Source organism: Ascaphus truei, chromosome 5, assembly GCF_040206685.1.
Source record: "Ascaphus truei isolate aAscTru1 chromosome 5, aAscTru1.hap1, whole genome shotgun sequence".
Lineage (NCBI taxonomy): Eukaryota > Metazoa > Chordata > Amphibia > Anura > Ascaphidae > Ascaphus > Ascaphus truei.
Window position 1 is genome coordinate 284,960,580 of NC_134487.1, and position 11,445 is coordinate 284,972,024.

General features: G+C 45.5%; 1 protein-coding gene across 2 annotated transcripts; it reads right to left on the reverse strand.

Annotated features, from left to right (window-relative positions):
* Positions 1-320: 320 nt before the first annotated feature.
* TMEM121B (transmembrane protein 121B) lies at positions 321-9,696 on the reverse strand. 2 transcript variants are annotated; one of them, XM_075602416.1, is made up of 2 exons: positions 8,541-9,696; positions 321-3,306 (listed from the first exon to the last, which is right to left on the reverse strand). In XM_075602416.1, exon 1 carries the CDS (start codon positions 9,605-9,607, stop codon positions 8,609-8,611), a length of 999 nt encoding a protein of 332 aa, XP_075458531.1. In that variant the 5' UTR covers positions 9,608-9,696; the 3' UTR covers positions 321-3,306; positions 8,541-8,608. The 2 variants fall into 2 exon arrangements, with proteins under 2 accessions (XP_075458531.1, XP_075458530.1); XM_075602415.1 differs by having other exon boundaries at positions 8,366-9,696.
* Between the last annotated feature and the right edge of the window lie 1,749 nt (positions 9,697-11,445).

Consider the following 11,445-nt stretch of genomic DNA (forward strand, 5'->3'; position numbering starts at 1 on the left):
GGGTAACGGATTATCAGAGAGTGGATGTCGCTGTATAAAAGCATTTACAATAAATGCACAAGAATCAAACCTTACGCGTTTCGTTCCAAGCGTGGGAACTTCTTCAGGGCATTTTCATTCTCTTTAGGATCAAAGAAATTGGGACTTGGTTACGCCCTTGGACACCTTCTGATGAAATATTGTATGTTGATATTTTTTATTCATTGATCCACTGATATGCGCCCTTTATTCATATTGTTTGGTGTTGATATATATATATATATATATATATATATATATATATATATATATATATATATATATATACACTTACACAGTGATGAGTGAGGGCGCATTCCCAATTACAGCTGCCTCGTTGGGAAAACCGTCTTCAAGAGGTGTCTGTAAGTGACCAGATTGGAATTTGTACCCATTCCAGAGGGTTTGCTTATCATCAGAGAGCTGGAAGTCCTGTTTCCAAGCCTTCAGCAAACCTACGCGTTTTGCATGCCAGTGCTTCATCAGGGATTAGTCCCAGAGACGCATTCATCCATATACTCTACCCACTCCCACATTATCATTGGGTTACAATACCCTTTATAATTGTTAGAAGTGTACAGAAAGTCACATTTTTTAATATATTTTTGTTGTATAGTGGAGCCCACAAGGGCATTTCAGTATATAATAATTATTAATGGGATGAACCATAATCTGAAGAACGACAATTTAACAGGAGGTTTCTTCTAATGATTCCAATGATACAAATAACCCCTTTTCCAATGTTTGAATTTTTTTTTACAAGATCTAACAACTTTGTATATAAAATAAAAATAATGTTTACAAAGCCCTGCATATTTTAAAGATGGATATTTTGCCCATTGCTTACTGAAATAATTGTATTAATTGTAGCACCAAATCTGTAATGTATGTGATCTTATTGCCCCAGTGGGCAACTAGAATTTCTAAACAGATCTTTAATATCAAAAACATCTCCAAATGTATTTCACAAAACAAACCTTTATGTTTTTTATTTGTTTACATTTCTCCGAGTTTCATAATGGAGAAACAGATGTTTCATTTTTAGAGATTGAACATACATTTCTAAATAGACTCAGGAGTGGCCAACTCCAGTCCTGAAGAGCTACCAACAGCTCAGGTTTTAAGGATATCCCTGCTTCAGCACAGGTGGCTCAGTCAACGGCTGAGCCACTGATTGAGTACCTGTGCTGAAGCAGGGATAGCCTTAAAACCTGACCTGTTGGCCACCCCTGATTAGACCAGAAGATGGTGATTCATCCTTGATTATAAGGGGATAATGTTGAACCTATACTGTACATTGAAAACTTACTTTTCCTTAGATTTCAATGACAAGATAGAAATCCTGCCTTTCCTAAAAAAATATGTTTTAATTAACAATATATAAAATATTTCATATATTGTATACATTTAAGTTGAAAGAGATTATTTCTGTATTTATAGTAGTATATTTTTCACATACATTTACATTTTTTATATTTATACGTATTTTTATATTAGATTTAAATCCTATATTGTTACATATATTACTTTTTATATACATTAATATACATCACGTTATAAAAACGTATATGAATTATACACGAATTAATTATATATACAACCTTTTCCATATTTAATTCACAAATGAATTTAATGTATTATTGTTTAAATAATGAATCAAATATATTTTATTTTTTAAGAAAACTAGTTCTGGTTGAAATATGGTTTTGAATTGGTTAATGCACCACACAGAAACAACCTTTTGTCTAATGACAATGCTTTTTTTGTTAAGTGTATTGTTGCCCAATGATAATACAGTATAAATATGTATGAATGCATCTCTGGAACAACCCCTGATGAAGCATTGCTGTGCGAAACGCATAGGGATACGGTGAAGGCTTAGTGACGCTTTGGATCACAAGCAAGTCAACTGGAAAAGGTGTGGACACGAACGTGGCTACTTAAACACCTCTTGTAGCCAGTATTCCTGTGAGGCAGCTGTGACGGGAAATACGCTCATACCTGCAGCATTGTAAGTGTAGATATGTTTATTTATGGTCTTCATACATTGTATTTATTCACCTTGGTGCTCTGCCTCCTGCCTTCTTTCTTCCTTTGTCTGTGCTGAAGTTGCGGTTTGGCGACGGGATCGCCCATCAAGGGAACGGCAGGAGCAAGAGCGCCAACTACCCTGAGTGAGTGGAGGATTCTTTGTATGGAACGTTCAGGGGGGCCTGTGTTCTAAAACTAACACTTAGTGTTCTGCATGCTGAGCTATACTAAGATCATGGAACTATTACCTGGGGAGCTTGGAGAGAAAAAAAAACCTTAACCCCTTGACTGCTGAAAGACAGAAAAGGCTAAAAAGCACCTTTAGCTCCTCATACTGTAAGAGAAAAATATATATATTCACACACAAAAACAGCCTCCTTTTCTTACAACACTGTATGTATACATGAACCTGCCACTCAAGTTTCAGCACAGGTGGCTCAGTTGAAGATTGTACCACCTGTGCTATGACAGGGATATCCTGAAAACCTGGCCTGTTGGTGGCCCTTGAGGACTGGAGTTGCCCACCCCTGGTGTACAGAGCTTTCCAAACCAATAGTCTGTTCTCCATGTGCTGTGATATATTCTATGTTGACCATTGTGATTGGTCACAATAAAAAGGTATCAAAACCCACCACAAATTTCAATGCAACGGGAAAGAATTTTTAAAAAAAACGACATTTTGAATAAATTTTAGATCTGTGATGTTTTTTTTATTGTCCGTTGATCCCTTTGCGTTGTGGTTTTCGGCGAGGGACTGCAACTTCAACACGGGATAAAAATGCGGTGTAACTCGTGTTACAAAATATCCCGAAAGTCCAGGATCAAAGCTAGAAGATAGCACCGAGAACACGGAGATCGCCCTATAAAAACCGTCCAGCTGAATCCACACAGACGGGCATAAACAGGGGACGGCGGAGGGGTGTATGCACATCCCCTCCCACACACACACACATTACTGAAGACCCCGCTGTTCTAGGCCAGTGGTAGATGACAGAGATGTGAAAATCTGCCCGGGTCTTACAGAACCTGTGCCAGCGTTTGTGGGCATGAACTCTTTTTGTGCCAGGCATGGCTGAGAAGCATGTTCCTGCTCCCTCTCTCACGGGAGGGGTCAGCGGTGGAATTCCCGCACAGGACCACAGTAAAGCATTTCAGGGTAAAACTCACTGACTGCTGCCTGTAAGACTAGAAAATCTGACTTTTATAAATCATTGTGAGTCTGAAAATGTTCCTTTGATCTCGTTTCTAGCTGATACTCTGAAAGGAAAATGAAAGAGGGAAAAGACCTGTTATTTTTTTCTTCAATAAGTGAACACAAACATTTAACATGTTACTGACCATCCACTTTTTGGTCCTAAATAGGGCTACAAGTTTAACCTTTCCACTGCCTTAATACAAACTTTGTCTTAAAGCTGCAGTTCAGTCTTTTTTTTTTTTTTTACATTTATTTTTTTACTTCAATAGTTTTATGTGTGCAATCTCTAATTACCTAAAGAACTGTATAGCTGCCAGTCAATTCGTTCTCCATGTATTGATAGGTCGAAATTTGGTGACATATTAAAAGCTGGGATTTGTTTATATTCTGCTTGTCAGTCAGTGGAAGCTCATGAATATTCATGAGCACTCCTGCACTGACATGTGCTAGAGGGAGGGCAGGGCTGACAAAGGGGCGTGCCAGAGCTTGTGACAGGACATGAAGGGGCAGTGCCTTAGCAAATGCTTGTTAAAATAGAATTCAAGAAAACTGGTCTTTCAAAGTTGTTTTTTTTAAAACAGAAAATGCTAAAAGTATTTTTTCTTACTATAGAACTGATTTATTAAAAAAAACACACATGCAGGATATTGACTGAACTGCAGCTTTAAAAAGCAGAGTGACCAGTGGTTCAGAAGAGGCTGAGAAACTAGTCCTGCTTTGATGGCTTAACAAGGATCTGGAGGCTTTTTGCTTCTTGTGAAAGTGACCTCAAATTTCTGGCGCTTCTCAGGCAACAGTTGGGATTGTGAGTTTCTCGAGCAGGTTGGTTGGTTAAAGCAGGGGTGTTCAACTTCAGTCCTCAAGCCCTCCCAAACAGGTCAGGTTTTCAGGATATCCCAGCTTCAGCACAGGTTAATCAATCAGTCCCTGCTTCAGCAGCTCAATCCGAGGCTCAGTCGAAGACAGCCTCTGATTGAGCCATCTGTGCTGAAGCAGGAATATCCTGAAAACCTGAACTGTTGGGGGGGGGGGGGGGGGTGAGGCTTGAGGACTGGGTTTGAGCCCCCCTGGATTAAGCCAGTACTGGTCTAAGTGTTGGTGTAAAAGTTGTCCTGGAAATAGGGCTAGTTAGCAGTGTAGTTATAGGTCGTGTTAGCACTGCACTGAGTTGGCACAGACTGGTAGCTGAGATACTGATGCCCGAGTTAGGTTGGGGAATGTCCAGAGCTGGGCACGGCATTGTGACTGCATATAGTCTCTTTGGCACAAGGGCATTATACACCAATAAGCATGCAATGTGTATGTATATGGCTTGTGTTATATATATATATATATATATATATATATATATATATATATATATATATATATGTATATGTGTGTGTGTGTGTGTGTGTAGAGGTATCTGTACCATGTTAGCGGAATTTAATAATCAAAAACAAATAGACGATACCATTTTGTGGCTAACGAAATGCTTCACACACACTAAACATGCAACCATCTACAGTCAAGCCTTACGAAACAACCGGATATGCTCCGACACAGCAGACAAAGGCCAGTGGATTACAGCCTTGAGATTGGATTTCATAAACCGTGGATATAACCACTGAATTGTAGACCAGCAAATCCACAAAGCCACCAGAATACCAAGAAGTGATCTCCTTGAATACAGACAGAAAGAGACAAGTGACAGGGTACCTTTGGTGGTCACATATAACCCACACCTAGAAGCCCTACGCAAGATCGCCAGGGAACTACAACCCATCCTCCAGGAAGATACAAAACTGCAACAGGTCTTCCCTGAAGCACCCTTATTATCATACAGACAACCCCATAATCTCAAGAATATTATGGTGAGGAGTAAAGTATTCAGCAGTACAACTGAATGCGGGACTAAACCATGCCAGGACGCAAGATGCAAAACCTGCGCAATGCTCCACACAGCGGGCACAATACAAATACCACACAGGAATCGGGAATACAAAATCAGAGGAAGGTTCACCTGTTCCTCCAGCAAAGTCATGTACCTCATCATGTGCATGAAATGCCCAGGGGGCTGCTCCTACATAGGAGAGACGGGACAGGGGCTAAACAAGAGAATGAACCTGCATCGCCACAGCATCACACGCGGAACAAGAAACGGTCCTGTCAGCGAACATTTCTCTGACTCTGAACATCAGATGAACGATCTGAAGGTGGCCATACTCAAAGGTAATCTTAAAACACCAAAAGAAAGATGGTTGCATGAATACAAATTTATGCAACTGTTCGGGACAATTAGTGGTGGCCTAAACCGAGACCGCAGCTTCATGAGTCACTACCCTGACACAAGAGAACCCTCTTCCCATGCGTGCTAAAGGCAATGTCTATACATACTGTGCTATATGAATGCGCACACAGCTGTCTCTTACATATACAAATGTACAATGTAATTCTATCCCTATATATCAACAGGGACCACAAAGTATCTACACACATTAATAGTAATGCAACACCTTCTTACATTTCTACACCTACCCACACCATTGGTATACACTCCCACTCCACACACACCTTTTGTAAAGCGCTGTATACACTGTTGGCGCTTTATAAATTTATATTTACACACATACACACACTTACATCACTAACACCTTAAATCATAAATCGTATACTGCACTGGGGGGAGGGATAGGCTTCAGTCACAGATACATTCCAGGATGCGCTGTTTTTAAGTAAAAACCTTTCTTGCTTTATCCATTGTAACACCGCCGGAAGAAGAGATCAGTGTATCTCGAAAGCTCGCCCAAATAAAAGCATTTTGTTAGCCGCATAGCCACAGAACTGTATCGTCTATTCATTTTTAATTTTAAATATATATATATATTTACACTGACATGACGAACACAGCTATTGCACTGGCACAAACACAGGTGGGGGAACAGCTTCCCCCAATTTTGGAAGCTCTTTATCCCCTTACTCATACAGTGAAAAGATTAAAGATGACAACACAGCTGCAGCTCTTGGCTGCCGAACAGGGCAGGAAGAAGTTAATAAGACGTTTTGTGCAGAGGAGCCGCTATAAACTGCAATTGCAGATAAATCTTTAGTTGCAGCCCTGATATTGGCCGGAAAAGAGAAAGACTTTGTACCTGTTATTCTGCCAGACATGCAGGAAGGTTTAAGCCGTTCACTGTTTGAGAGGTGGCTGCAGATTATTGCTGAGCAGAGCAATGTTCTGCAGATTTCACAATCAAGTGAAGGAGGAAACACAACACTTCCCCCACTATTAATAGTGAATCTACACAACACTCTCAAACTCACTCGCTCACACCCACTCACTCTCACACACACACACACACACACTCCCTCTCATGCCCAGAGGTGCACAAGTGGGAGCTTCCCAGAGGCTCGTACTCAACCACAAAATAACGTGCTTATATACAGTACAGCTAGGCTTATTAATATAGCTGTGATTAAACGGCAGCTCAGCCGCAGACCTCACACCAACATGTCCTGCACAGGTCTCCGCTCTCAGCAGGACCATAGAAATCAGTTACCTGCCCAGGTAAACACATGCAATGACAAGCACTTCTCCAAGGCCACAGCTGGCTTATCACCTGTGACTCTGAGAGGCCATTGCCTAATGCTGACCAGCGTGGCCCATGCCACCAAAATTTAGGGATTGCTCTTGGTGGCCACAACTTTAACGCATCCCTGATGGTAACCCAACCCATGAGTGCCCAAATCCATTAACTGAGTAGCCCTAAAATCCACCCCAGTCAACTCCTAAGCAGCTTTTCACACAACAATTCTAAGACTTGGCACTAACGTAACCTAATGTGCATATAACAAAACAAAACAAATCAGCGGCTTTGCTTAACCCTTGCACTGCCAGACTTGCCTGCAGTTGGTGGCTGTGCAATGTGTTGCAAACCCCCATGGTAGAGAAAGGGTTAAGCTTTTCCCTGCTTCGAGTTCACAAAACCTGTTTTATATCAGCCTTTTTCTCCCCTATTTAGAATTTCCATCCGAATATTCAATACATTTTGTAATTCTTTTCCGCACCATCTCCGCTCAAAGGCTGTACTTTGCAACCACCACTCTTTTAGCAAAGGACTGGCTCACCGTTCCACTGAACCTTCCTGTATTGATGCATGAGCCCTTGATCTAACTCTTCCCCCTTTTTTTTTTACTGCCTTCAGGTATTTGAAATCCTTTGCCATATCTCCCACCCTAGCACAACGCTTATCTACCGCAGCACCCATGGAGTGTGTGTTACTAAGAGTGGCATTCCCCCCCCCCCCCCCCCCCCCAGTGTCTCTTAGCTTCATTGCATTGAGGTACTTTGCCTTACTCTGCTCAGAGTGCGCCAGTTTGCAGTTTGGGGAGTAATTCCCTGATGCACAGATTATAACGAGGTGTATCGAACTCAATAAATATTATTTTGCTCCCGGCAAAATGGGGTAACCCTCCGCAGCACCCCAATGGTGGAACTTGAATAAAGATGCAATCTGTGCTGCTTTTCTTTTTTAATGTGTGTGTGTGTGTGTATTTTTTTAACCTATTTCAAACCAAGAGTCCCCCGGAGATGAATCACAGCGCTACGAGCCACTGAGACACCCTCGGTTCCTGAGATATTTCATTTTTTAGATTCCCTTTTACAGTTATTCTTATTGGGGGAAAACAATATGGCCACTGGGGTTAGCCTCATTCTGAGAGCCAATAGAAACCTGTGACATCATCCTGAGAGAATATCTCAGCTTCCGATCCTGCAGATAGATTGGTTGTGTGCAGGTGGGGGGGGGGGGGGGGGGGGTTGTAGGTAATGGCAAAAGTAAAACATTTTATATCTCAGCAATCAGGGGGGAGGGGGTTTGGAGCTTTGAGTGCTGCGGTCAGCTACATAAGGCCCCCATGCTTCATGTAGGGCAGTATTTTCAAATAGGGTTCTGAGGTACGCTTGGGTTCCCCGGGCATCCCTACAGGGTTCCATGCACTTTTCAGGTAATTTCAAAATTGTACCAAATACAGAAAAATTTACAATGCATCTGATCTCAGACGCGCTATTAGAGAGGATTGGGGTTCCTTACAATGCATCTGATCTCAGAAACACTATTAGAGAGGGTTGAGGTTCCTTACAATGCATCTGATCTCAGACACGCTATTAGAGAGGGTTGGAGTTCCGCAGAATTTCACACAGGGTTCTCTAACCAAAAAAAGTTGGAAACCACTGGATAAGGTATTGTGGGGGAGGGTTGCTGCTTTAAGGAGCTTGTTACAATGGGTGCAGGTAAACATGGTGCAGTGTCCATACAAACTGTGTGTTGATGCACAGACCCCCGATGTGTCCAGAAGAGAGAGAAAGTGGTGGTGGGGGGAGGCTCAGTTCTGCGAGGTCGCAGCCAGTGTGTTGACGTATCCGTGTGGCCCCATATCATTCTCGGACACGCAGTGGCTGGAGTGCCCGGGGGGCCGGTCTGCATGTTGGGGGCCGGGTGACCTCAGGAGGCAGCAGAGATCCAGCACCTCCAGCCAGCGGCAGCACAGGAAGAAGACGTTCTTCAGCATAAAGACGGACACAGGCTGACCGGCCGGACCCAGCACCAGGAAGCAGCGCATGGCCAGGAGAGGAGCATCCACAAGGGAGCCAGATAGGAGCCGCAGGAAGAGGCGGCAGCAGCCGGCAGGGGCCCCGGAGTCCAGCTCAGACAACCACAGCACGGGGGAAGCCAGGGCCACAAAGTATACCGCCAGGAGAGGGTAACGGATGAGCGGGGCAAGGGGAAGCCTTCCCTCCAGCATGAGCTCCAAGAGTGCGTAACTGTCGAGAAGATCCAGGCAAGAGGCCAGGAAGCAGCCGGTGGCCCTCTGGTAAATCCAACCCCGGGGATCGGCGCTGAGCGAGCGGACCAGCGCCCAGAGGAGGGGGACGGAGAGAGACACCGTGAGCCTGAACCCCGTGCTGCCCAGGGGCACCCCGGCTTCAATTTGGTCCACTATAGGGGTGCACAGGATCAGAGCCACTTTGGGGGTGAAGGCAATGGAGTAGATGAGCCAGGCCAGGTGGCTGTAAGCAAACTGGCCCTTCTTGTGGCGTGGCCCCTGGCCATAGCCTGCGGGGTTCAGGGACCCTTGGTTACTTTTCTGGCCCCTGCTGTTCTTGGAGTAGAAGATGGCCCAGCCGGCTACCACCACCAGGTCCGTGGCTATCCAGGAGCACCAGTACAGGTCAGTCCCGGCTATCAGGTACAAGTCCAGCAGGGCGCCCTGTGCCAGCAGCAGCACCACGGACAGCGCCTTGTAGCAGCCCCGGAGTGCACAGCCTGGCCTCCCCCTCTGCATCCTCCCCAGGCCCCCGTGAGGGAACTCCCCAGCCGTCATCCCCAGGGAGGAAGAGGAGGAGGATTCAGGGGACGGGGGGCAGGAGGGGGCCACGGGGAGGGGGGATAGCGGGGGGAGCAGGGTGCCGAGGGAGGGGGCACAAAGCCTAAGGAGGAGGCGGGCTGAGTCTGGGGCCAGAGAGGTTGCACAAGACTGAGAGGGGGTAACACGGTCTGGGGGGGGGGGGAGGGGAGGAGGGTAACACGGTCTGGGGGGGGGGGTAGGTTGGTAACAATGACTGGGAGGGGGGGTAACAAGGACTGAGATGTGATTAGTGCAGCAGATTAGTGCATACTTATCACCGGAGGATGCCAGGGAGGGTGGGAAAGAGGGGGGGGGGGGGTGTGCACTGTCCCGGGAGGGGAGAAGATGAGACAGGGGGGGGTGCACTGTCCCGGGAGGGGAGAAGATGAGACGGGGGGGGGGGGTGCACTGTCCCGGGAGGGGAGAAGATGAGACAGAGGCCGGGAAGTTGTATGACACCCCGTGGTGCAGAATGTGGGGGTCTCTGGGATGCGTTGATGTCCCGGGGGTGGGGGGCGGGGTCCCGGGAATGCGGTGCGGGGGGAGGGGTCCCCGGTTGAGGTGTGAGGGGTCCCCGGGATGCAGTGTGGGAGGCGGGTCCCCGGTTAAGGTGTCGGGGGTCCCCGGTAGGGGTGTGGGGGGTCCAGGTAGTGGTGTGAGGGGTCCCCTTTTGAGGTGTGGGGTGTCCCCGGCAGGTGTGTGGGAGGTCCAGGTAGAGGTGTGAGGGGTCCCCGGTTTAGGTGTGGGTAGTCCCGGATAGAGGTGTGAGGGGTCCCCGGCAGAGGTGCTGGGATCCCCGGTAGAAGTGAGGACTGTCCCCGGTAGAGGAGTGAGGGGTCCCCGGTTGAGGTGTCGGGGGTCCCCGGTAGAGGAGTGAGGGGTCCCCGGTTGAGGTGTCGGGGGTCCCCGGTAGTGGTGTGAGGGGTCCCCGGTAGAGGTGAGGGGTCCCCGGTAGAGGTGTGGGGTCCCCGGTAGGGACGTGACGGGTCCCCGGTAGAGGTGTGGGGGTCCCCGGTAGAGGTGTGGGGTCCCCGGTAGGGACGTGACGGGTCCCCGGTAGAGGTGTGGGGGTCCCCAGTAGATGAGGAGCTCGAGACTGAAAGCCTCTCTGCGGCTGAGTGAGATCCGAGCACCGACTCCTCCCGGGGGGAGAGAGGAGGGGGGATAATGGAGAGGAGGGGGAGAAGGAGACTGAGAGAAGGCGAGAGATGAGGGAGAAATAAGAGGAAGGTGGAAAAGAGAATGAGAAAGAGAAAGATAAAATGGAGAATGCAAAGAAGAAGAAGAAATCCTTCTAGTGAGTCTGGAAAATACACACAGACACATGCAGCCTACTCCTATATACAGTATATATATATATATATATATATATACAGTGCTATAAATAGATATACACAGACACATGCAACCTACTTATGTATATATATATATATATATATATATATATATATATATATATATATATATATATATATACATATATACATATATACATATATACATACATATATATATATATATATATACATATATACATACATACAGTACTATAGATAGATATACACACAGACATGCAACCTACTTGTGTGTGTGTATGTATGTATGTATATATATATACACACATACACAGTACGTATAGATAGATATACACACAGACACATGCAGCCTACTCATGTATGTATATGTGTATATATATATATATATATATATATATATATATATATATATATATATATACACACACACACATATATATATACACAGTACGTATAAATAGATATACACACAGATACATGCAACCTACTCGTGTGTGT